General features: G+C 46.2%; 1 protein-coding gene across 5 annotated transcripts; it reads right to left on the bottom strand.

Annotated features, from left to right (window-relative positions):
- SLC46A3 (solute carrier family 46 member 3) lies at positions 6,500-24,030 on the bottom strand. Of its 5 annotated transcripts, XM_021065096.1 has the most exons (7): positions 23,646-24,026; positions 22,945-23,158; positions 19,548-20,424; positions 17,236-18,106; positions 15,828-15,911; positions 12,942-13,098; positions 9,297-11,013 (listed from the first exon to the last, which is right to left on the bottom strand). In XM_021065096.1, the coding sequence occupies exons 4-7, from the start codon at positions 18,068-18,070 to the stop codon at positions 10,929-10,931; spliced, it is 1,161 nt and encodes a 386-aa protein (XP_020920755.1). In that variant the 5' UTR covers positions 18,071-18,106; positions 19,548-20,424; positions 22,945-23,158; positions 23,646-24,026; the 3' UTR covers positions 9,297-10,928.

A 26,458-nucleotide genomic window follows, 5' to 3' on the forward strand; every position in this document is an offset into this window, starting at 1 on the left:
TCAGAGAAAAATGGGAAAAAAAATAATATAGAGAATCCCCAATATAACCTTCATGAGATTCACCAGTTGTCAGCATGTTGTCTTATTTCCCCGAGACTAGATTCGGGATACAAAGGTGATGTGTGTACCCGCTGTGTCCCATCAGCAGCCAGGTGAGGTCAGGTCATCCCCCTTATTGGTAAGGGCGGATCACTTGGTTGACAGGTGGTGGCTGCCAGAGCTCTCCATTGTAAAAGGACAGTTTTCCTTTTGTAAGCAGTGCATCATCTGTGAACTCATAATGAGGCCTTGTGTGTGTCCTGTTCCCCAGGGATCTTTCATCCAGAGGATTCAGCATCCATGAAAAATCTTTGCCTCAGTCAGTCATCCGCCACAGGCACTGGAGACAGGAAAGGACTGACAAATGGTGCTGTCTTGGCATCCTTTCTGAATTTATTGCTTGACAAATGTTTGTAAAGCCAGGTTTCCACTCATTGCTCTTTCTCTTTAGGGTATCCTTATGGACTCATGGATTCTGAATGCTTTATAATCCAAGTCACTTACGTGAATTGTGGTTGGGTTTTTGTGCCAGCTGTGTGTTTATTTATACCTCCACTTCTTCCTCTTTTTCTTGCTGTCTGTTGAAGAAACCAAGTGGTTTCTATAGTTTCCCACAGTCTAGATTTTACTGTTGGCATCTTTGGGTTTTTGTTTGTTTGTTTGTTTGTTTTTTCAGTCTTTTTAGGGCCGCACCCGAAGCATATGGAGGTTCCAAGGCTAGGGGTCGAATCGGAGCTACTACTGCAGGTCTATACCACAGCCACAGCAACACCAGATCCAAGTCGCATCTGCGACCTACACCGTAGCTCACAGCAATGCCGGATCCTTGACCCACTGAGCGAGGCTAGGGATCGAACCTGCAACCTCATGGTTCGTAGTTGGATTTGTCTCCACTGCTTGCGTCTTTGTAATACAGCTTCACATGCTCTTCTTACTCCTGTATTTCCTGTAATTTGCTAGTTGAGTCTATGGGCTTGATCAGATTCAGGTTCATTATTTTTTGCACGATCACCCCGTGAGTGGTGTGTTTTTCCGTAAAAAGACAGTGATGCCTAACAGGCTCTCATTTCATGATGTAGGCGGCCACCGACACGACGCATAGATCCACTTACTTATTAGGGTGTGCGCGCAATGGTGAGTCTAAATCTGTCATGCCTTCTTCATTTTTCTCTTTCTTTTTTTCCCAGTCAGGGTATTTCCTGCAAAGGAAACTTACTATGATCTTCTGTTTGGTTAGAGATAGAGTTGATACAGAAAAGACAGGGAAGGTATATTTTCTTTTTAACTTTTATTCTTAGCCACTTTTAAAATGAGTTTTTAAAGAATATCCTGCCCAGCGGCCAATTCATTTTTGTCATTGTTGCCAGTCTCAGAATGAAGGCGCATACAGTTTAATCTGTGTTTCTGTTTTGCATTGTTCTCTTGCTTGATCATAGACCAAATGACCATTTTGGGATCTAGGCCTGGCTTCAGAGGCTCTGTCTTCCTTCAATAAAACACCCAGGCCCTCCAGGGTTTGGCTACGGACGAAAGATAGGCAAGATCAGCCCCCAGAGTCCGTTTCTCTGTGTTCACCTTGCACTTGTTTGTCTCGTTTGTCTTACTGGGGCTGTCTGGCATCCACTCTCACTTCCTGAAGGCACTCTGACGTCTGCAGCGGAACCGCCTCGCCTCTTTGTTGTGTCATCTCAGGGACACGGTGCCTGTTCTCTCTCTAGAGGGTCCACCTCCCTGCTCCTGCTGCGTCCTGGGGGCAGGCAGGTGACCTGGGTCAGCAGATCACACTCCTCTCCTGGACTTGGACTCTGGAGCAAGGACAGGAGGAGGGCGGGGAGGTGACACGTCACTGGCGGAACGGCAGCCTTCGCCCTTCCTGTTGCACAGTGCTCGCTGTGCTGCTGCCGCTTTATCTCAGGCACTGCCCTGGCTCTTGATTGTTTTCTTGGCCTGTCCCTAGGCTTTTTATTGAAGCTGTGAGCCCCTACTATCATTGTAGTAAATCCCCGGTGCTGAAGATAAGCAGTACCTGTTGTTGCCTGCAATCAACTGAATCTCTGAATGATACAGTCATTGGCATCAGACAGTTGGTGTTAGAGGAGGCAGGTCCCCAGAGAGGTGGGGAATTGGGGATTAGTTATCTGACTGAATACAGTTAGGCCATGAGTCCGGCTGCAAAACCCAGCTGTCTCTGGCAGGTAGTCGGAAAATAGCTACCCCACCTGGTCACATGAAGCCACATGCCCAACTTTAGAGCACGCTTCTGGGCAATCAGAATATGAAAAAGGCAGGAGGGTGGGGTGGCTGCTTCTGACAGCACTGGGAGGTTTGGGGTTTTTTTTGTCTTTTTAGGGCCACATCGGCAGCATATGGAGGGAAGTTCCCAGGCTAGGGGTCTAATCAGAACTGAAGCCACCGGCCTACGCCACAGCCACAGCAGATCCAAGCCACGTCTGCGACCTACACCACACACAGCTCACAGCAATGCCGGATCCTTAACCCACTGAGTGAGGCCAGGGATCGAACCTGCAACCTCTTGGTTCCTAGTCAGATTCGTTGACCACTGAGCCACGACAGGAACCCCAAGCACTGGGAAGTTTAAAGCAAGGCAACAACACATTTAGATCTCCAAAGCACCTACAGAAACCTAAAGACTGTCATTGCTTCTAGGTAGAACCATCAGATGTGGGTCTCAGTGCAGCTGTTCCAGTCACTACCCTGCTAGACGTAAAGCAGGACGGCAGCGCTGACGAGGCCCCTGAGGACGAGTCAAGCGGGAGTCAGATTGAGGAAGGAGGCCTGTCTTCCTGAGGAGGCTCTTCCTGTGTCCCTGTGACTTTCTTCACCTGAGGGGCCAGTCTGTCAGGGAAAACCGTAAGCCTCTTGCCACGGGGCTCTTTCATGGCCAAACCCAGAGCTCGTAGCCCAGCATATGCCCCCCAGGGGCCACATCCAGAGAGACATCCAGAGAGACGTGTAGAAAGAAGGTGGGCACTTAGCCGATTTCCACCGACAAGAACTGCAGAAACAGGTGAGGGCACAGGTCTTGACTGTGCTTTTAGAATATCAGCGTGCCGCCTTTGCACAAGGTCGTTCCAGATTCTCGTAATTCAAGAAGCTGGGTGTGTTTTTAATAATTTGCAAAATCGGATTCCACACAGGCCCACGGTGAGTGAAGCTGAGATGCCAGAAGTTCTTCGTATGGTGCAGAGCAGTGGTTCTCAAGCTTTTTTGGTGTATTAGGATCACGGGGCAGCTTTTAAAAGCAGAATTCTGGGCCCCACCCCTGGAGTTTGGGGTCCAGGAGGTTTGAGGTGAAACCCGAGCATCTGTGCTTCCAGCGAGTTCTCAGGGGTGGTGGTGCTGCTAATCCAGGGACCACACTGTGAGAGCCCCTGTGTAGAGGGAGGCAGTCCAGTACTTTGAGAAGGTGGGAGTGAACCCCCATCTCCTGGCCGCCTGTCTTGCCCAAGATCAGCTGGCGAACTCTGCTTTACCAAGGGCTTCAAGCACACGTGAGTGCTGGCTTCCAAGCTCCGACACAGTCCTCGTCACTGAGCAGTGTTGAGGTGTAATTTACATAAAGTGGAGCTGCCCGTTTAAAGGATACAGGCGGCAGGTGTGTGCCCTGTGTCCTCATCACCGTACCTCCCTGAAAAGTTCTCTCCTGTCCCTTTCGGTCCCTGTCTCTCCTGCCACAAACTCCGACCTGCTTTCTGGCATTGCAGACTCGCTCTTGTTTTATAGGAATTTCACATGCAGTCACACAGTAGGTAGTTTTTCTTCGTATCTGGCTTCTTTCGCGTTGTATAGTGTTTAACAGCTTACCTAGGTCGTTGAGTGGTGTTCTTTTCTGTTGTTAATTCGTCATTGTATGAATATACCAGTGTTGTGTCTCCTTATTCATGTCCTGAAGGGTGTTTGAGTCATTTCCAGTCTTTGGCTCTCCTGGCCGAAGCTTCTGTGAACATTTGCTTACATGCCTTGGTGTGGACATCTGTTTTCATTCGTCTTGGGCAATAACCCAGGTGGCAGTGCTGAGTCATGTCGTAAGAGTGGGAACGTGCCAGGTGTCGCCACCCTCCCTGGTACCTGGTCTGGTCACACTTTTTAAACTTTAGCCGTGCTAGAGCATACATGATGGTGTCTCATTGTGGTTTTAACTTGCATTTCTCTCATGACTAGTGGTGTTGAGCACGACCGTGTCTGTTTTGTGACTTAGCTCTCCGCATCTTTTGCCCTCTCCTTCACCTTTTAAAAATTATAGCCAGTCCTCAACTTACAATGGTTCGACTTATGACTTTTTAACTTTTCCATTGTACAAAAACAATTGGCATTCACTAGAAACCGTACTTTGGATTTTGACTGTGGATCTCTTCCCATCTACCCAGTAAATAAATACTCTACTGGTGATGCTGGGTGCGTCCGCCATCCATCACAAGAGCGGACAGCTGATAAACCTACAACCAGTCTGGACCCATACTGGACCTTATTTTCGTCCAGTATTTGATAAAGTGCATGAAATATTCAACACTTTATTATGAAATAGGTTTTATGTTAGATGATTTTGCCCAGCTGTAGCCTAATGTAAGTGTTCTGAGCACGATGAAGGTAGGCTGGGCTGAGCTGTGATGTTTGGTGGGTTGGGTCTATTAAATGCATTTTCAACTTAGGACATTTTCAATTTACAATGGGTTTCTTCAGACACAACCCCATCATAAGTCAAGGCAAATCTGTAGTTTGCTTACCTCACTGAGTTGCAAGAGTTTTTTAGGTATGCTAGATACAAAGCATCTGGCAGATACGTGTATTGCAAACACCTTCTGGAATCTTGGCTTGCCTTTTCATTTTCTTATTAGTGTATTTCAGAGAGCAGAAAATTTTAACTTAGGTGAAATCCAATTAAACTATCTGTGTTTTGGTGTTTTGTGTATTTGGCATCCTATCAAAGAAATTTTGCCTAACCCAGGATTACAAAGATTTTCTTGTATGTTTTCTTTTGGAACTTTTTTTTTTTTGTCTTTTCTGTCTTTTCCACAGCATATAGAGGGAGATTCCCAGGCTAGGGGTCTCATTGGAGCTGTAGCCACTGGCCTACGCCACAGCCACAACAACGAGGGATCCGAGCCACATCTGCAACCTACGCCACAACTCACGGCCACGCCGGATCCTTAACCCACTGAGCAAGGCCAGGGATTGAACCCGCCACCTCATGGTTCCTAATTGGATTCGTTAACCACTGAGCCACGACGGGAACTCCCCTCTTCTGGAACTTCTATAGCTTAACAGTGTTATCATAACCCATAAACATATACCTTTCCATTCACTTAGGTCTTCTTTAATTTCTCTCAGCAGTGTTTTATAGTTGTCCTGTGTACAGGTCTTAAACATATTTTGTTAAATTTATCCCAGGTTTTTTGGCTGTTTGTGTTTTTCCTAGCCGTACCTGAGACGTATGGAAGTTTCCAAGCCAGGGGTGAAATTGGAGCTGCAGCTGAGGCCTATATCATAGCCGCAACACCAATCCAAGCTGCATCTGAGACCTATGCCTCAGCTTCCAGCAATGTCAGATCCTTAACCCTTTGCACCAAGCCAGGGATTGAGCCACAGAGACAAGCCAGATCATTGACCCACTGTGCCACAGCAGGAACTCCGCTGTAAATTTTTTTTTTCATCTATTGATATGATTGTGTGTTTTTTTCCCCTTTAATCTGTTAATATGATGCACTTTTACATTAGGTGACTTCAAAGTATTGAGCCAGCCTTGCAGCTTCTGGATGACCTCCACTTAGCTTTCTAATATATTGCTTGATTTGTTCATATTTTGTTGTGAACTTTCTATTCACAACAACGGCTAAGGGTTATTAGCCTATAGTACTGAAATAACTTTCTGGAGCTACTCCTGCCTGCATGCCACATCAGCAACCCAAAATTTAGATGACTTCTGTGTCTGTAAATGCTTCTCTTGACCAGAAAGGCAGCATATCCAGTCAGCCAGTCCCCAAATGTCCAACCAACTCTGGGCTCTATAATACTGGCCCTCTCTATCCACAGATGCCACAGCCACAGGTTCTACCAATCGCAAATCAAAAATATTTTTTTAAAAATCCCACAAAATTCTGAAAACAAAACTTGAATTTACCATACCAGGAACTATTTACATTGTATTAGGTGTTGTAAGTAACCTAGAGATGGTTTAAAGTGTGCAGGAGGACGTGCCTAGGTTACATGCAACACTGTGCCGTTTTACATAAGGGACTTGAGCATCCATGGCTTTTGGTACCCTCAGGGCGACGGGGAGCCAGGGGTCCTGGCACTGATTTCGAGGATTCAAAGGGACGACTGTACTTACTTCCTTTATATTCTTTTAGGCGGTAGTTTTTTTTTTTTTAATTTTATTGGAGTACAATTGACTTACACTGTTGTATTAGTTTCAGGTATGTAGCCAAGTGGATTACTTCTGTTTTTTTTTTTTTTTTTTCCCCATCAAAGCTTCATGCCTTCCACCCTGTTTTGCACTTCTCAAATGGAGAGTGTCCCCTTCATGAAGTGTTAAAGTTGGTATCACCTAACTTGGCTTTTTAAATTATTTCTTAACAGTAGTTTGCTTTTCTTGTCGTTTCTTTGTCTGTGTTTGTATCAGGATAATGCCAACCTCAGAAAACAAGCTGGGAAGGGGTTCCCTGCTTCTGTTTTCTGGAAACATGGTGTGGAAGTGATATGTTTGTTCCTTAAATGTGTGGCAGTGAAACCATCTGGGCTAGGTGCCATCTTGATCACACTCTAGCTCCGTCATTCCCAGGCCAGCAGTACCTAAGTAATGACCTGAAGCTTGCTAGGTCCAGAAACTTCTCTCAGTGCAGCCAGCATCAGTCTGACTCAAGGGACCACCTCACACCAAATAAGACTGGTCTTTCACGCCTGAACTGAACCTGGCGCTGTAAGAGGGTTTTATATATTTACACTATTGTGTGTATTCTGTAATCTAAAACCCCAGTAGTTACAATGAGGGACGTATCTCTCCAGTGACCAAAATGTGTGTCCCCCACGGAGAGCAGGGGTTCAGCAGGTTCCTGCCCTGGCCCAGGGGTGGGCTCACTGCATGTTCTGTGTATTGGAGCAGAGCTACATGCAGTCACCTGTGCATGGTCTAGGATGCCTGTGTTACGACAGCAGGTTAAGTACGTAGCTGTGACAGACCATGTAGCCCACAAAGCCAAAAATATTTACATTCCGGCTCTCTGGCCGTTTACAGAAAAAGCTTGCTGACTCCCGATCTAGAGCGGTGGTTCTCAACCCTGGCCACATAGTAGAATCACCTGGAGAACAGTCGAAAAAACACTATGTCCACCTCCCACTCCCAGCGATTCTGATTTAGTTGGCCTGGCTGGCACCTGGGCGTTGGTGGTGTTAAAGCTTCCAGGTGGTTCTGCCTGTCAGCCAAGACCAAGAGCCACTGGCCTAAGATAAGGCTTAGTATTTGTGTTTGTTTTACTGCCCATCCCACGCTGATTATTTGAATGTGCATCTGGGGATGAGAAGCCCTTATCCAGGGCAGTAGTTTCCAGATCTGAATGGGTATCAGTCACCTGGAGAGGTCTGTGTAATAGATTCTGAGACCCCACTCCAGACCAGCTGAATCAGGACCTCCGGAGATTTCTTTAAAAACTCCTTAGCTGGTTCTGATACACAGACATTTCTTGAAGAAACTGAACCCAGGGCCCTCTATTCTCATTAGCAAGATTTTTGGATGCTGAATGAGTGACCCGAGGATTACTGAGTGAGCAGAAGAGTACAGCAACGGATTTTTAGGTTGTGCAGCGTAGGCTCTGGAGAATCCTAGCGAATGGTCCCGCCTCCAAGAAGCAGCATTACACCCTCCCTAGTGATGGCAGTGGTTATTTCTACCAGGTGTGGTCTGTCGAGTCCCTCTTGTACAGCACTGGATGCAAACATGTTTTTCCTTTTGGTTCCTCATTTATGTGGACTCCATAAAAACAGGTCATTCCACTGATATTCTTTGTTCAGCTAATTAAGTAACCAGGTCACCTGCCAGGAGATTAGATAGTAGCTCCTCCCCGCCCCTATGGGGTCATGGCCACCTCCTCTCCCCCCAACCAGCAGTCTGGGTGCTTCTCTAGTCTCCTCAGCGAGAACCACCTCTTGGGACAGACACTCCAGAGATGGCATAGCCCAGTCAGGCTGTGTTTCTACCCTAGGCCACCTCAGCCCAGTCCCCAGACACTCTTACTGCACCTCAAAGAGTTTTTGCTTGGTGGGGAAACTGTTAACCCTCCCACCCTATTAAACCATTCCGTCTGTGTGCTCTTCAGTGCAGGTGGAATGTGTGAAATCAGGGAAGGGGACTTCCCGTCATGGCGCAGTGGTTAACGAATCCAACTAGGAACCATGAGGTTGCCGGTTCGATCCCTGGCCTCGCTCAGTGAGTTAAGGATCCGGTGTGGCCGTCAGCTGTGGTGTAGGTTGCAGACGTGGCTCAGATCTGGTGTTGCTGTGGCTCTGGCGTAGGCTGGCAGCTACAGCTCTGAGTAGACCGCTAGCCTGGGAACCTCCATATGCCGCAGGAGTGGCCCTAGAAAAGACAAAAAGATAAAAAAAAAGAAAGAAATCAGGGAAGGGTGAGCTGGAAGGGACTTTGTTAAGACCTTATCTAACCTCAAAAAGGCAAGCTTGGAGTTCCCGTTGTGGCACAGCAAAAACGAATCCAAAGAGTATCCATGAGGATGCAGGTTCGATCCCTGCCCTGCTCAGTGCAATGAAGGATCTGGCATTGCCATGAGCTGTGGTGTAGGTCGAAGACCTGGCTCAGATCCCACTTGGCTGTGGCTGTGGCTGTGTTGTAAGCCAGCAGCTATAGCTTGGATTCAACCCCTAGCCTGGGAACTTTGATATGCCACAGGTGCGGCCCTAAAAAGCAAAAACAAAACAAAACAAAACAAAAGACAGACAAGCTTGTAGGCAATTGGGTACAGAGAGTGCTAATGTGTTTTTCAGGGGGCACTTCCGCCTCTCCTGTGATCCAGTTCTCGATGCTGGGTTTGTGATCTGTCATTGTTAACCTTGGCCGTGAAGAACCGCAGCCGTGCCAAACCCACTTTGTCTGACCCTGGCTTAGCGGTGGCTGAATAAGCACAGTCAGGTTGAGTCTGAGGCTTGCCTTCCTTGTCTATAAAAGGAGGAAAATGAAGATCCACTTTGCAGGGTTATGAGGCGCATAAAACCAGCTGATGTGGAAAGCATTCTGTAAACAGTGAAGTGCTTTTACTTTTGGTTTGGGAAGAGTGTTGAAAGGGAAGTAAAATGCAAATCAGTCCATCCGTCTGAGAATAGCTCAGAAGACACTAGCTAACCCTAAAAGGAACGGTCTTGGAAATAAGGTTTCTAGTATTTTAAATTATGAGTGCCATTTGCTAGTCAGGCAATCACGGATAACAGGAAAAAGCTGCAAGCAATGCTATGAAGCAAGATTCTACTTTCAAGAGATTCCAAGGGAGTTAATCATTTAGATGTACTTCAGGACATCTGTCTTCTCACATATGGACCCTTAGAAAAGGGGAGAGATGGAAAGACCTGTGAAAGTACCACACACCAGTTGAACATGCATACGGGCCAGCACATTTTCCCGCTTACTTGCAAGGCTGGCCTAATGATTATGGCATGATATTGTTGATTCCTCTCATAATGCATTAAATATACAGCTTTCAATAACTTTTCCAAGTGATGACACAATTCTGTAGTCATTTCGTTCAGCTCTTCCTAAGGGGATAATGAGGTGCTCGCTGTCCAGTAGGGAGACAAAAGTTCCAAGATGAGGGCAAGTGCTAGGATGGCAGGACACGAGAGCTGTGGAAGCCCTGCAGGGACCTGGGGGAGTGGGGCGAGGTAGAAATGTCCCAAAGGCCACACGGAGGAAGCTGTGCTTTGGCTGAGACTTGAAAGTTTCAGTGAAGGGGGAGGCCCGGTGGAACACTGTGTGCAGACAGGAGGCAGGAGAGGGTGTGGGTAGTCAGGGACTCGGGGGGCTCCCGGGATGAGGGTGGGGCAGTAAGAAATGGATACCTTTGGGCAGAAAGAAGGAATGAGTGTTGGTTCTGTAAATACGAATTACGTTACATCCTGATTGGCTGTTTCCTCCGTTTTTACGTTTCCTTAGAAACCAGTTACAATCTTTTTTTTTCCCAGTCACCCCTGTGTTACTTATAGAAATATTGTCATGCCCGTCAATGCTGAAACATATTAGAAAAGTGAAAACAGTATTCATTAAAGCACTTCCTTTTTAAAGGAAGTAGCTTTTAGCTACTGAAAACTTTGACTATCCCTGACACCTGGACGGGCTCTGTAAAACCAAGTGTTACCCAAGCAGAGGTGAATTCATACTATAAATATCAAGCTTCTATCATGTTCCTATCACTGAATGACTCATCATGATGTTCAACAGTTATACCTTCAAAATCCTTGAGAGAGGTCAGAAACCCATTTTGCAGATGAAGCAGCCAAGGCAAGCAGAGTTCTTGGTCTCAATCTGAGAGACGAGCAGATCAGGGAGATTATTGCTTTGATTATTGGATCACATTTCTTAGTCCTGCATGATACCCATACATTTCCGTTTCTTTGGTAAATCCCCACGTGGGAAGGGTCTTGAGATCTATTCTTCTTTGTTTTGGAAATATATCCCATGTCTTCATAAAGTGCTCAAAGTGCATGGTTCTGTAAGAAACTAGAGCTGGGGACTACTTCTCTGTTCAGTTTAGAAGAAAGGACTGGCAGCATTGATTGTTCATGAATTATTGATTGTGGAGCTAGTTCACATCCTGCAGAAGTCAAAGTGTATGTATGCGCATTTGAGGGGTTGTTTTTTTAATCACAGTTAATCATCTGTCTGAGGTGTCTTCATTGGATTCTTCTTGTATAAGAAGGACATAGCTTCCCGCATTCCTACTGATGCACTTGACAATGCTGCCAAAGCGAATGAGACATTTAAAAACTGTGATCAAGGCAATACATAAATAATCCATATTCCATCTTTTCCCTGGCTAAATGGCTTTTAATAAATTATGCAAAGAAGGAGGTATTTTCAGTGAACAGACTTGTTATGCATATAGCTTTCTGAAAATTAAAAAAACTTCATGAGTTCCTCCTCCGATCCCTAGGAGGTCCGTCTGTCCCAGTGTCTGCTCTGCGGGGTCCACATAACATAGGCCCAACTAAAGCTCTTCCTGAAGCCCACGTTTAATACCTGAACTGAAGCTAGGACAGGACGACATCTGAAATAAGTAGAACACTGAACAGGGTAGACAGAATCTCAGAAGACCCCCTGCATTTACATTAGAGGCAGTAGGGACAGGAAATGTCTTTTCATCTCTCTGTACTGATGTTCCCAAGGATAAAAGTAGTATGTGTTCTTAACAGAATATTTATAAATACATGAAGAATAAAAATGAAAGTCACCCATGATTCTACTTCCTATGTAATGCAATTCTTACTAAAGTCATTTTTCATGATATGGATGCACCATTATTTATGTAATGGTTTCCTACTGTTGGCCATTTTTTTTTTTTTTTTGCTGTAATGAATTTCTTCATATATAAAATTTTGACATTTCTGATCATTTCCTTAGGATAAGTTTCTAACTGGAAGCACTGGTTCAGATACTGTGACCTTGGTGGGGGGAGTACTTTTGACGCACGCTCCTGACTTGCTCTCCCAAAGTGACCCTGCTGAGGAGTGCTACTCCCAGCAAGGGACAGGGCTGGTGGCCCCCCATGGGCTCACCAGCACAGCGTGGAGTTTTAATTTTGCCAATGCAGTAGGGGAATAGTCTCTTTTTTAGAAAGATGCCTGGTAAAAAGAGCTTTCACCACAATGACAGAGGAATGGCAGGGAGCACTGGGCTCCATCCGACACAGATCTGGGTGTGGCCACTCCACAGGGACAGCAGGCGCTGGTCCTCCTCTGCTGAAGACGTGGGCCAGCCCTTAAGGAGTTCAGCGCTCACCCCGGGGAGTTGAAAGCCTCGGGGGACAGGAGTGTGCCCCCTCCCTCACCGCCACAGCCCACTGAGCTTAGGGGAGAGCAGATGCCAGGCACCTGTGCCCCACCTCCTGTCCAGCCCCATCCCCTGCTCTGCGGCAGCCGGAGAGAGGGGCCAGGGCCCGCCAAGGCAGGTAACGCACCCTTCGCTCAGTGCTTGGGCCCAGGCAGTGTGTCCAGTACGTTTGCTTGTGCGTTTTCACAACCGCCTGTCTAGTTGGCTTACGCTTTTGTTAATGCAAAGGCAGAGGGGGAAATACATATTGCTTGTAAGTTTATGCCTCTGGTACTTTTATTCTATGTACTATTCACAAATAGAATTTTGTACTTTGTATTTATTTGAATATTTACATTTAAAAAGGGAATCATTAAGTAAGCCAACTCTGGAAAGAGAATTCTTAATATTCAGTGCATGCTGTCTGCTCTTGTTATTTACCTAAGAATCTATATTAAAGTAGATAGTAACTAAAGTAATAAAGTATATAGTTCTTATAGCAACTTTGACCTTCAGGGGATATTATACTCTAGGAAATCATATATATATATATATATATATATGTATGTATATTCATATATATATTTTTTCTTCGGCACTAATTTCATCAGTTGTTCATATTTAAAGATAAGGGGGTAACTTCTTAGAGTGTGTAACCCAGTCTGTCTTCCTCCTAAGCCTGGCTGGCCACGTCACTGTTTGTTTCTTCCTAAGTCTCCAAAATTACCGACAGATGTCTTCATCTCTAAAAGTTTCTGAGGCAAAACTTCAACAGATCTATATAATTGTCCTGGTGAGGTCAGGGAATTCACTAAATCCATCTATCCTTTGATAAAAGGATAAAAAAATAATTACATACCATAGACTGATGGTCGGAATTAGTAATAAAACAGCAGAGAGCAGAAAGACAAAGCCTTTGTACCAAGCAACGGTGACTGAATAAATTCCGTTGAAAGCAGAAACTGCAATGACTCCGCCAAGTGTTTCTAAGAAAGCAAGACAAGCGAACAGGCTGCCTGTTTGGGGTCAGGAGGTGGAGGGAGAGAGAGAAAGGACTGAGTTACAGGAGTTCCCATCGTGGCGCAGTGGTTAACGAATCTGACTAGGAACCATGAGGTTGCAGGTTCGATCCCTGGCCTTGCTCAGTGGGTTAAGGATCCAGTGTTGCCATGACCTGTGGTATAGGTTGCAGATGCGGCTCGGATCCCGTGTTGCTGTAGCTGTGGTGTAGGCTGGCGGCTATGGCTCGGATTCGACCCCTAGCCTGGGAATCTCCATATGCCACGAGAGCGGCCCAAGAAATGGCAAAAGACAAAAAAAAAAAAAGACTGAGTTACAAAACGACAAAGCAAAACAATACAGAAAACTGCTTCTCACTGAAAAGTGAGAACGGGGGCACTGCTTGCTAAAGGAAAGTGGTTCCCTCAAGATCCCTGAGAAGGCAGCAGCCCATTTTGTGGGTGAAGAAACTGAGGTGGAGCGTTCTCCTTGGGAGTTCCCATTGTGGCTCAGTGGTAACGAACCAGACCAGTATTCATGAGGATGCAGGTTTGATCCCTGGTCTCGCTCAGTGGGTTAAGAATCCCACGTTGCAGTGGCTGTGGTGTAGGCTGGCAGCTACGTCTCCGATTCGACCCCTGGTCTGAGAACTTCCATATGCCGCCAGTGAAGGCCTAAAAAGTGAAGGAAGGAGAAAAAGGGTTCTCCTTGGACCTGATGTGGGAAGAGCTGGAAACAGTAGTTCCGGGGTCCACAGGGCACAGCTACTAGGCAGCAGCAGCTGAGGCCTGTGGAACCTGCTGCATCTCCTGTCCCTGCCACAGCCTCAGACACAGCCACACCTGCTTCTGAGGTTCCAGGCACCACCTTCCACTCTCGTCCCGTGTCAATCCGTGACACCTCTGGAGGGGGCAGAAGGGCCCCAGTGAGCCATGTCCTGCCCAGGGGCCCTGTGAAAGGTCAGTCAGCTCTGGCAAGAGTGACAGGTGCAGGTACAGAAAGATGATCCTATGGTATAGTCTGTGATTGGAACTTGACCCTTTCCTCCAGAGTGACCAAAACTGCAGTCACAGAAGACTCCTGTAAGCCGGACTCATCAAGAAACTATATAACCACCCTGTGTGCCCGTGAAGGTTATGCCCCAGTTTAACATTAGGGAGTCTTTAAAACATAGTTTTCTGTCTTGCCTGCTTACAGCTGCCTCTCCTGTGTGAGGACTCTGCGGTCCCTGCACGGAGTGTGGCAAGGGCAGGCCTTGGGGCATCGCTCAAGAAGCCAGAAACAGCGCCATGGTCAGGCCAAGGTGATGATGCAGAAACGGCCACGATTCTACCAGTTTTTAGTTTTGTCTGAAATCCAAGACCATATTCAAAGCCTGCAAAAGACAACTGGTGTCTTGAGGTGCTTTTCTTCCTCGGTGTCAAATTCTGCATCACTAAAAAATGTGGCTGTTCTCCTCTCTCTGTGGCTTCCGGTTTACTTTTTCATGATAAATTGGACTGCATTTTCCTTACAGACAGTGCAAATCATGTAAATAGCTGTGTTTGATTGGACTGAGAGGCAGGAAGAGGCAGGCCCGAGGATCACCTGTCACAAGGAGGTTGTCGTTTACACGTCTGTCCTCTAATTTTTCCCCACGGTCTTGATCTTATAGACCATGTGCTGATTTTTATCTTTTTAAATTTTCACCCTCTTATACGCATTTTCATACATTGCTTCGAATTCTTCTTCACTGAACAGAACACATGTTCATAAAACAAACATCGCCTTGCAGAGTCCTGGGTTACTGTAGATGTCTGTTCTTTTGACAAAAATGAAAGTTCTGTCAATGGCAAGTGCACATCTGCTTTGTTCACTGCTGCACCCCAGGGCCTGGCCGAGCTGGCCCATGGTACGTATTTAGAATATATTTGTCCAAGCTTCATTCACTACCGCAACTATCATCATGTAGCATGTGGCCCTGGACTTACTGCCTCCATGACTTGTGATAATACAGTAAGTCAGTATAGTGGGGAAGAAATTCTCCTACTTGTCTCACTGTGTCACTCTTTTTTTTCTCATCCCTTGCCACAGCCAGAGCCAGTGCCACAGTACTGATCCTATTATGCATCGGCTCGAGGCTTGAGTCCTTTCTCATCCGGAGCTCGGTCAGGCAATGCTGTTCTGACACAGCCATCCTCTAGTGAAGCAGCTCTAGCTTGTTGCTGAACTTCCCTGAGCAGTGCAACTCGCTAATAGTTACTGAGAGAAACTGGATTGAATAAAAGTGCAATATAGTTTATTTTCTGAATTTTTAAACAAGCCAGTAGACCTCAAAACTCAAATAAAAACAGTACTAGTTCCCATTCATAATCTCCAGAAGTACACAGGTGATGACTAGCTAAGAGGAAGTCCATGGTAGTTTTTTTTTTTTTTAGGGCTGCACCTGTGGCATGCGGAGGTTCCCAGGCTAGGGGTCGAATCGGAGCTGTAGCTGCCGGCCTACCCCACAGCCATAGCAACTCGGGATCTGAGCCACATCTGCGACCTACACCACAGCTCATGGCAACACCAGATCCTTAACCCACTGAGTGAGGCCAGGGATCAAACCTGCATCCTCATGGATACTAGTCAGATTCGTTTGTGCTGAACCACAATAGGAACTCCAGGTTGTAGAATATTTTGAAGAATCAAACACTGAGTGCACACAGATATGAGTTGGCACCGATTATAGAGTCATTCTCTTCCTTAAGCAAATCAAACTCACCTTGTTCAGTAGAACGAACCACTTTCGATATCATGGACCGTAGAACAGAGAGCGGCACAATAGTGAAAAGCAGCGGCAGCCTGACTGTGAGAGGAGCGGTGGGGAATTAGTGGCTGGATCAGAAAACTAAGGGTCAGTTTTAAAGGTGAAACACTTTCTCTCTAAGTACTTAATTTCCTATAAGCATCCTAACGTATTGCATCTAATGGCTGAATTCTTAATGCTAAAATTTCATTTCACTAGTTACTATAGTAACCTCAGGTTTAGCAGGTTGTGGCTGTTAATTAGTTTTTTGGTTGTGTTCCGGTTTCGCTCTTTCGGACCTGGCACTCTTAGTGTTAGCATTCTTTTCCTGTTGATTCACTGCTTGGTAAACTGGTTCCTTATCTTCTTGCTTGTATGTCTTTGCGGATGAAAATTTCAGGGACACAAATTGCTTCTTGCTCTTACCTTATGACCCTTAATAGAATGTTTAGTCATAGGACAAAACAGTAAGATAGTACATCTGCAGATCACTTTAAACTTTCAGTGTGTTCTCAGATATATTAACTTACCTGGCCTTGGCAAGACCAAGGGAGACGGGGAGGAAGAACTGGCATTTTACGGAGTACTCGGCATTGTGCTGAGTGATTTACAGCTCTCTCCTCTAGTATTTGTCATAACCCTCTGACCTAGGAACTACTCTGCCTGGTTTATAGATGAAAAAATAAAGGCTCAGAGTAGTTCAGTAACTTGCCCAAGGTTACCTCTCGCCGTAGGTGGAAATTAAGCCCTATTCTGTTTGGTTATCCTGCTTTTCTGCAAGGCAGCAAGGGGTTCACACTGCCTTTATTGAAAACGACTAAATTGGATCGTTCCTGAGGTCCCACTTTACAGACCCTTTAACTCTGTTGCGCTCACTCAAGCCCTACAAGAACCGCTGATGAGTAGGTAGTTAAGGAAGCAGTCCAATTTGCCAGAAAAGGATTCATCAAAAGCCAATTCGTGAAATGACCAACGTGATGAAAGGTCAATTTGCAAAGTCTTCTTGAAAATCTGCAATGAATATTTTCTTATAAATCTTTTGACTATACTTTACACAATTGTCTTAGCAATTTTTAAAGTTGGCTTCTTAGCAGCATTTTAATATTCAGTTTGGTAAGTGCTGTACCGAAGAGCTGATTCACAAGAAGAATGTTCCTCAAAACAAACTGGCAAATATGCAAATTTGGAAAATTGTGGTTAGTCAACGTTTTAAAAAAAGTCCGCTGACTTTCAAATTCTGGCAAACGATCTTTTAACAGACTACCTTTAACTGAACTAGAATGCACTAAATAGAGAATTTGATATTAAGTTTCTCACCCAACACACCAAATGCATTGTTTATAGAAACATCGCTACACAGTGCTAGGCTACATTTGTAACTTACCTAAAAACATCATCAGTGTTGTCTTGGCAAAAGCAGTCATAGCCATTCCCACCATGGTGGTAAAAATGCCAATGTAGGCCATGTGAATATCTTCCATACAATAAGAAAAAAGCCATATTCCTAGGAAACTGCTGAAAAAAGAGACACTACCCAAAGCTGATCCATAACCTATTAAAACTGCATCCCAGCAGAGTGGTGAATCCAGTTCATAAAGCGTAAAAATAGGGGAAATGCCAATTACCACGAAAAAATAAGCAATCATCGTAAAAACCAACAAGCACAGCAAAGATCGTTGCTCACCAGCAGTATTTTTAAAAAGCATGTAAGTTCGGTAAAATGGATTTTTTAAGCCTTCGGTGCACGATATAGAAACATTCTGAGATGGAGACTCTTTCATGGAATCCTCAAGAAAAAATAAAATGTAAATCAAGTTAACAGTGACAGCCATAGTAATGATTAAAAAGGACCACACAAAACCTAGTTCTCTAATAAAATAGCCAGAAAACAATCCTGTTAATCCAGTGACGATGCCAAGCAGGAAGTCAATTATAGCTATTCGAATTGTTCTTTGTTTCTTTTCTTTACACTGATCAACTATGTAGGCAAAAGAAGCTCCCAAAAACGTCGTGTAATTGCCGAAAAGTGCACTGATGAAGGTCGATGCAATCAAAAGGTGGATGGGAAAAGCAAAATAGGAAAGCAGACAGAGCCAAGTGCTGTGTGCAAGCGCACCCACAGAAGACAGGATCAAAGGGAATTTTCGACCTCTCTGGTCGCTGTGAGACAGAAGTATGAATGTAGACAGGAGACCAGGAATTAACCCGCTCATGTCCATCTGCAGATTAAAAAGAGACACTTTCTTCTGAACTTCCTGCAAAGAAATAAAAAGAAGACAAAGTGTTTACAGGCGTTTATGCAACGTGCTGAACAAGACCGAGCGCATACTTTTCTTGATATCGCCCGTAGGTCAGGGATGGGGATTCTCAGGGCAAGGGCTCGAAGCAGCTTAAATCTTCATCCAGTTCACGGGGCGAATGTCAAGAGGTGCTGTAATCATCTACGCTCGGTCATCCTGTTCAGGTACCACAGGGGAGACAGTAATCCAAACAAAAAGGAGTTCCCGTCATGGCTCAGTGGTTAGCAAATTCGACTAAGAACGATGGGGTTGCGGGTTCGATCCCTGGCCTCGCTCAGTGAGTTGAGGATCTGGCATTGCCGTGAGCTCTGGTGTAGGTGGCAGACTTGGCTCAGATCCCGCGTTGCTGTGGCTCTGGCGTAGGCCTGTGGCTACAGCTCCAGTTAGACCCCTAAGCCTGGGAGCCTCCACGTGCCATGGGAGCAGCCCTAGAAAAGGCAAAAAGACAGAAAAAAAAAAATCCAAACAAACAGAAACGTGTACTGGTGTGTGTCCGACTTCTACAGAGGATCCACAGACCCACGGCCTCTGTACTGGCCATGTAGGGAGTCCTCTTTCTTCTGTGAACAGCCAGCACCAAGAAGTCTGGACTGCCATACATCTTTCTACTGCCCCGAAGGGGAATTAATATCCCATGTCAACATCATAGTGACAGACTTTTATTTAGGTTTAGCTTGGTTGTACTTTTTACATGTGTCTCCACAATCTTCCTTTATTTCCTAAAAATTAAGAAAAAGCCCTATTGACCAAAGATGGTAGCGTGCCATGAACTTAGGCTTGCGATAAACTCAGCTTCCCTGAGGACCAAACAACTACGTAGGCACAGATTGGCAGATGTAACAATCCCCACACTAGCTTTTGTTTTCTTCTTTTTGGCCACACCCAGGGCATCTGGAAGTCTCCAGGCCAGGGATCAAATTGGAGCTGCAGCTGTGACCTATGCCACAGGTGCAGCCATGCCAGATCCTTAACCCACTGCTCTGGGTCGGGGATCAAACCCATACCTGCTGGGAAGAATTTGGGGTGATTTAAAAGCATTTTCTTCTTGCCACTTCTCTGTATTTTCCAAACTTTATATAAAGGATAGGTGCTGTTTTTATCATGGGGATTCCTAAACTCATTTTTGAAAAAGTCGTAGTCATATAATATTTAAAGTACCCTAAAGACCTGATGAACCACAAAAATACCTGACACTGAATCCAATACTGAACTGTTTTTTTTAAATAGTGAGCCTATTTTTATTTTTATATATTTATATAATTCAAACAAATCCGTGTGGCCAGGAAATGTTCTAGCCACTCAGACCCAAAACTTCAATCATCTTTGCTTCTAATCTTTTCCTTCGTCCATGCCCCCAACACAGCCTCTCCCCCCCAGTGTTTCGCCCCCTCCTTACCTTCTCGATGGTCCCATGGGTGCCAGCTGGAACGACAACTCCCACTGGTTTTCACCTGGTTTGCATGTGCGGCTCCCCCGCCTGACTGTCACACAGCTCACTTCCTCAGTTCAGAGCCACCCCTCAGAGGGGACTTCCATGACCATCGTTCAATCCAAAGCAATCCCACCAACTCCCACGCAAGGTTCTAGCCGCTTACCCTCTATCTTTCCTTAGAGACTCCCCACTCCTTGACAAGACATGACCTTTGATGGGTCTGTGCATTGCAAGACGTCCCTACTGCAGCCTGAGTTCCCAGGCCGGGTGGAGCCTTGTCCTCTCACCGCGGGATCACCAGCTCCAAGGACACTGCTTCCAGGGTGGGGGCTGCACAGACTGACCGAATGAATCATCAAGTAAAACAGGCCCTGCAACGTGCGTGCTGCTGTGATCCTGACCCTGTTACTGATCTCTGTAGCATTTGCATCTGACAAGAGGGAAGGACAACCGTTCCCTATCTTGCAGGCTGTCCGCAGACATAAATTTAAAGTAAATAAAAGGTGCTTCACACAGGACCCTGTACAGTCGGTGTTTAACCACCTCCGGCTGTTTCCTCTTTGCTAGAGATCCGATTTCTTTTTCTTTTCTTTTTTTTTTTTTTTGTCTTTTTGCCATTTCTTGGGCCACTCCCACGGCATATGGAGGTTCCCAGGCTAGGGGTCCAATCGGAGCTGTAGCCTCCAGCCTACACCACAGCTCACAGCAACGCCGGATCCTTAACCCACTGAGCAAGGCCAGGGACCGAACCCACAACCCCATGGTTCCTAGTCGGATTCGTTAACCACTGCACCACGACGGGAACTCCGAGATCCGATTTCTTGATGGAATCTTTGTGCTCCTATAGATATGGAAGCCACCAAGTCAGTATTTGTTGAATAAGCAAAGACATGAAACACTTCTCTTTTAGTCAACTCCTCAACCAGATGCCCCGGTGTGGGCTTCCTCCTCCCACTGCCACACCCTCACCCGAGTCCCATCTTCTCCTTTCTGTCGACTGTTATCCCAACCCAATCGTACACGGATGGCTCCCCTCGTCTGCAACCCATGTTCTGAAATACAGATTTTAACAAAGACGAATCAAAGCATGTTTCAATCATGAGTCAATGCGAGACTGAAATTCTAGTATGTCTGTTCATTTGAAACTCTGGAGGATTACAATTGTATGTTCCATAAGCGTAGATGGGAGAAATCAGAGTTTTAAAAAAATGCCATTTCCTATACAAGACAGAACAGAAGGACAATGTCCTGAGACAGGGATAAACCAAGGGACGTGCTATCCATTTTAAGGAAGTCACCATGTCACAAGCTAAAACGTATGTATTAATTCCAAAGGACTGGAAAGTCTTCTTTACTGGTGGGTACCGAGCGATGATGTAGTTAATAAAAAGGTTTCTAAATAAATTCCTGAGCAAGACCAACTTCATGATCTGTTGGGTAACCCTAAAAACTGTCCTCCCAACAGCAGAGTCCCTGTTTTGAAGGCTGCCTGCAGTGAAGAGGCCACAGTGGGCAGGGTAACACTTCCAAACCAGTCATTTACAGGGAAGGAGGGAGCGGTGAAGGCCTTAAAACCTCCCTCCTCCACAAAAGTCAGTAGACATCCTGGAATTCCCACCTCTCCCCCTTAGCCAAGAGCTTCCTTCCGCAGCCTTGCCGTTTTGTTCAGAGGCTTTCTCGAGCTTCATCTCATTGCCCAAGAGAAATATGCAGGTGTACCTCAGTCCCAGAGCTTAGAGAATGTGAAGATTTGAAAATAGGTCAGATCAATATCTGTATGAATATATTTCACATATACCTTAACCCCAAATGGGTTGAAAAGTAAGACTTCATCCAAATAGACTTTCAAAATGTTAAATATAAGCAAAATCGTTCAGTTTATTCTTCTAATTGTGCCCTGAAATTCATAATACTATTTTGCTTTCCAATATGTATGTAAATATGTATATTTGTTACGTGGGAAGGAGAAATAAAAACGGGATAACACTAAGAAGTTTAACACATTACAGTCTTACATACAATTGATTTTGTTTGTTTGTTTGTCTTGCTTTTTAGGGTCGCACCTGTGGCATAAGGAAGTACCCAGGCTTGGGGTCGAATCAGAGCTGCAGCTGCTGGCAGCCTACACCACAGCCACAGCAGTGCAGGACCTGAGCCTCCTCTGTGACCACACCACAGCTCACATCCATGAGGACGCAGGTGTGATCCCTGGCCTCGCTCAGTGGGTGAAGGATCTGGTGTTGCTGTGAGACGTGCTGTAGGTTGCAGATGCAGCTCAGAACCCACATTGCTGCACCTGTGGTGTAGGCTGGCAGCTGCAGCTCCAATTCGTCCTCTAGCCTGGGTGGGAACCTCCATATGCCTCAGTGAGACCGTAAAAACACAAACCAAACCCCCCCAAAAAACCCAAAAATTGCCTAAGGGAACAGGAAACTGGTGACGTACCTCCTGTTTTAAACAAATAAAAAACTGGGGAAGGAGGCTGGAGAGAGACAAGGAAAGGCTCTGGAATATCTGGGTGGACATAGTCAGCATTCTCAGAGCAGCAGTGGGTGCCCCCCACCCTATCTGTCCTTACATAGCTGCTCCTCAGGGCTTGGAGGTCAAAGCTGACTTGATAACACCAGACCGTGAATGACAAATGCCACTCCCACTGCATGGCAGACACGCCCAGGGCCACACTGTTCAGGGTCATTGAAAATGGGGTCATGCCACACAGTGGGAGGGGTGGGGAGGAAGTGGGCAAGGGAAAGGCAGAGACCAGTTTCCCCCCAGCCCTGTCCATACGCGCTCCAGCCTGCCCTGTCCCACTTTCAGGCTCCAGGTAGGGAAGGAGGAAGGAGACAGCCACAGAGGAGGTGGGACTGTGCTAAAATCTTCTGAAGGGAGTGTCGCAGAAGAAGGAGGTTGTGAGTAGTGGAAGCGGATTAAAGGGGTCAGGAAGCTTCAAACAGGATGAGAACTGAATAAAGGCTCTTGGTTTGGGACTTAGGGATTTTAGGGTGACCCTTGAGGGATCAATAGACGAAAAGCGAAACATCCTCTTTCCTTTAAAACGTCCCTCCCCCCTTTTTCTCCTTGGGCTACACCTGCAGCGTATGCAAGTTCCCAGGTTTGGGGTCAAATCGGACCTGCAGCTACAAGCCTACACCACAGCCACATCAGATGTGAGCCTCTTCTGAGACCTACACCACAGCTCGAGGCAACGCCAGATCCTTAACCCACTGAGTGAGACCAGGGATCGAACCTGCATCCTCATAGTGGGTTCTTAACCCACTGAGCAACAACAGGAACTCCCCCTTTTCTTTTTTTTTTTTTTCCCACATTCCCTTTTCATATGAAGGATATTTAAATTTCTTACCTCCTGGAATGCAAAAATTGGGCTGCTTTTGTTTTTCGCACACTCAGAAATATTGCCGTCGGGTGTGATACTGTAGTTGCCTGTTTCCTGCCATATTCGCCTGTACACGTATTGTGTAGTTAGTGGAGATGTCAAAGTCATAGCGAATACACTAAGGCAAATGGCAGGTTCTACAAATAAAATCTTCATATTGCTCAGGTAGATGGCTGGGATTCTATTAAAACGAAAAAGGAGAGAGAGAGAATCAGTCCCACTCTTATCTGAGAAGCTAGATTTTCAGTGACGGGGAAGTTAGAGAATTCTGTGGCATAAACAAGCCAACTAGGGAACAGAAAGCAAGTAGGCACTTCATAAGAAAACAACTTTTACTTTGGGTCAGGCTAGCTAGTAAACCTGAGACTGTCCTACTTCCCGTTTTTAAGAGTTGGACTTTTAAGGACTCAACCTGTCCTTAAGATGATCCTTTAAAAATAGTCTCAATAAGTTGTCTCCCATTTTGGCTATTGGGTGATCACTTTATAACTCCCACATGGTATATTGCCAGCTGGTTTTCATAAACGAAGCAGTGGAGTTGCTTTGGGGACACAGCAATTACGCAACTGTTTGTTATTGTGATTTTGCTGCTTGTGAACAGCGGACGGGAAAGGCCTTTAAAAAGCAGCTCTTCATCATAAGGGTTTATTTATTTTGTTTAAACTCACCCCACAGCCACAGTCTTCGCAGGCTAGGTGCGAGTCTGACAATTTTCGGGGCCCGGAGTCCCGGAAACTGTCTCCTTTGCGGGGCTGCCCTGCACCCGCGGTCCTCCTGGCAAGTACGCACCGAGGCTGTGTCAGCACCGCCGCGCTCGGACAGGAAGGGGAATCTCCGCTGAACTTGACCAAATACACCTTATTTTAAGGCAAACCTAGAAAGTGCACTTCCGCGTCCAGAGTGACAGCGACGACGGTCCACCGCGCAGCGCTCGCTCGGCTCCTGCGTGGCCCTGCAGTCGGCGGGCGGTCGCTGGCGCGGCGGGCTCTCGCTGGAACCGCGGACCGGCCTGCGCTTGGCAATGACTCAGCCGCCCCGGCTCAGCATCACCCTCAGCCCGGGAGGCGGGCCTCCGAGTTATGGGTCCCCGCCAACCCCGCTGTCGCCGTCCTGCCCGGCTCCCCTGCGATTGGGTCCCGGGGCCGCCGCCCCGCCGGGATTGGTCCGCTCCGACGTCACTCTCGTGTGCCCGCCCGCGAGGCCCGGATCCCAAGCCGCCGGCAGTCCCCGGCGCGTGCCAGGGCTCTGCGGTTAGAGAGCATTTCTGGGTCCGTATATCGCTTTTCATAGAAGCATGCAGGAGATTTGTGGCAGAAGTAACGTTTTGGGGGTACAGCTCCTTGTTGCATCCTTGTAGCGGGTGGGAACCGCCGAAGAGGGGCCGGCGAAGGGACGCCCGTGGAGGCTGCAGGAGAGAGTGCGCCTGGCAAAGGTAGCCAGGGTCTGGAAAGTGATCCCTGGCTCTCCCTGTCGGTGCGAACTTGGACAAATTTTGAAATCTCTATGAACCTCCATTTCTTTATCTGTTAAGTGGGCACAGCAGTCTTACCGGATAGCTGTAATAAACCCTCGAGGTCCACAGCAAAGACCTGGAGCAGAGGAGGTACTACTATACCTGCCCTCCAGCAAGCCCACCAGGCACACACTTGAAGGTGAACGAGCTGCCTTACCACTTATTGTAACGGAGAGGAATGCATACATGGGGAACCCGGGGATCAAAAGCTGTGTTTTCCGGGGCAGGGGTCTACAGGAGAATTTTGAAATGTTATGTTTTCAGTTTAACAACTTAGAAATTTTTTTTTCTTTCTTTTTATTACTCAGTGAATTTTATTACTTTTATAGTTGTAGCAACCTAGAAATTTTAACATAAGCATACTCTGAATTGTCTTATAATCAATCAAGTAGCGACTCAAAATCACCTCTCTTTGTATTTCTGCTTATGATCACATTGGCTCCAAGGTAGAAATGCTTTAATGATGTCAGAGGAAAGAGGAAAGAAGTGGACTAAATGTATAAATGACATGACCAACCTAAATGAAGACCAAAGGAGGTCATATCATGTTCAAAATGTTTTTATGGAATTCCAGGAAAAAGTGTGGGACGATGGAGCCATCCCCTGACACATGAGTGGACATACTGATCTCAGAAGAACCTGCGTTGTACTGGGCAGTGCCATAGTCAAGTGGCAAAGCCTGTTTTAACAGCTACTAGAGTTTGTCAGTTTCAAGAAGAAAGTGGCTTTTTTGCTTCCAACACAGCAAAGTAAGATGTGATAAGACCTTAGTTGCATATACTAAACAATTACTGCTTAGTAAGTGGTTGTTGCTACTGTGCTCATAAGGTTTATACAACTCAAGCACAAATTGTTGAAAGAATGTAATCCAATCATATGACCTTGGTTAATGATATGCCAGGACAGAGTTGTATAGGTCTTCTTTATCTCAGAAATGTATAACTTGACTTCACCCCTGTCTTTCTTGGCTTCTGCTGCCTTGGATGCTATTGAACAAATTCCTCTTTCTTGAAATGGTCCCTCCCTTTGGGTTCCACAATACAGCTCAACCTCCCTGTTACCACGAGAGTGCCTTAGTTTCCTCGGTGGGCTCGCTGCTCCAGTGCTTTCTCAGGTTCTGTCTCAGCCTCTTCTCCCTTGTCAGCCACATGCACACTTGTCATCACCTACCGCTGATATACCCATCCCTCCCAGATCTCAGACTCACCCACTTCCCTTGAACTGGATACCCATAGCTTCCATCTGAGGATTTTTAAAAACTATTGCCTATTTGAAATGTCCAAAAGGAATAGCATCTTCCTTGCAATTCAGTTCCTTCCAGAAATCCCTGGAAGGGATATCAAGCCATGACCTCACCTGTCCAGTGAACAAAGTCAGAGACCTGGGAATGGGAACTGGCTTTTTGATCACCAAACACTGTAGCGTCTATGTCATAAATATAACTACTATTATTTATGCCTCTTAGGTGTGTGGCTGTAAGGCAGAGTGGGCCCTGAGCTCCAGGGCGATTAGGCCGAACAGCTCTCGTTTGACTCGGCTACAGTTGGGGCTTTGTCTTGCCATTACCCCACTGGTGAATAGAGTGTGAAGTTTGCTGGAGAGGAGGTGGGCACGTATGCAAAGAAACCAAGGATTTCCCTGGCAAATCAGAAGTCCGGACACTTTGCCTTTGGGGTTTCGGGTTATTCTAACCCTTCTGACGTGTTAGGATGGTCCTCACTAAGCTGAGTGGTCAGAAATGTACAATAATGGCCCCTAAGGAAAAAACCCCACCATGACGGTGGTGATGGAGTCAAAGAGCTGGGCTGGTAAGGCATGTTGAACACCAGGGCCTTTCTTGTCAGTCAGGAGCAGAGTCATGATGTCGCACCCTGCCCTAACCCATCACCTTGGCCCTTGGTCCTTGGGCTCCTTAAGAGAAATAGCTGATTATCTGTAAATACAAATATCTGTCACTAAAGTTGTACT

The sequence above is a fragment of the Sus scrofa genome, chromosome 11, assembly GCF_000003025.6.
Source record: "Sus scrofa isolate TJ Tabasco breed Duroc chromosome 11, Sscrofa11.1, whole genome shotgun sequence".
Lineage (NCBI taxonomy): Eukaryota > Metazoa > Chordata > Mammalia > Artiodactyla > Suidae > Sus > Sus scrofa.

What these genes read in the sequence shown, in the direction of transcription:
- SLC46A3 (XM_005668292.3), bottom strand. Translation starts at nt 23,133, where the DNA reads ATGAAGATTTTATTTGTAGAACCTGCCATTTGCCTTAGTGTATTCGCT. An exon ending in AACACTGATGATGTTTTTAG is followed by an intron (nt 15,912 to 17,235) that starts GTAAGTTACAAA and finishes CTCCTCTCACAG; the next exon opens with TCAGGCTGCCGCTGCTTTTC. An exon ending in ATTCCGACCATCAGTCTATG is followed by an intron (nt 11,014 to 12,941) that starts GTATGTAATTAT and finishes TCGCTTTGGCAG; the next exon opens with CATTGTCAAGTGCATCAGTA.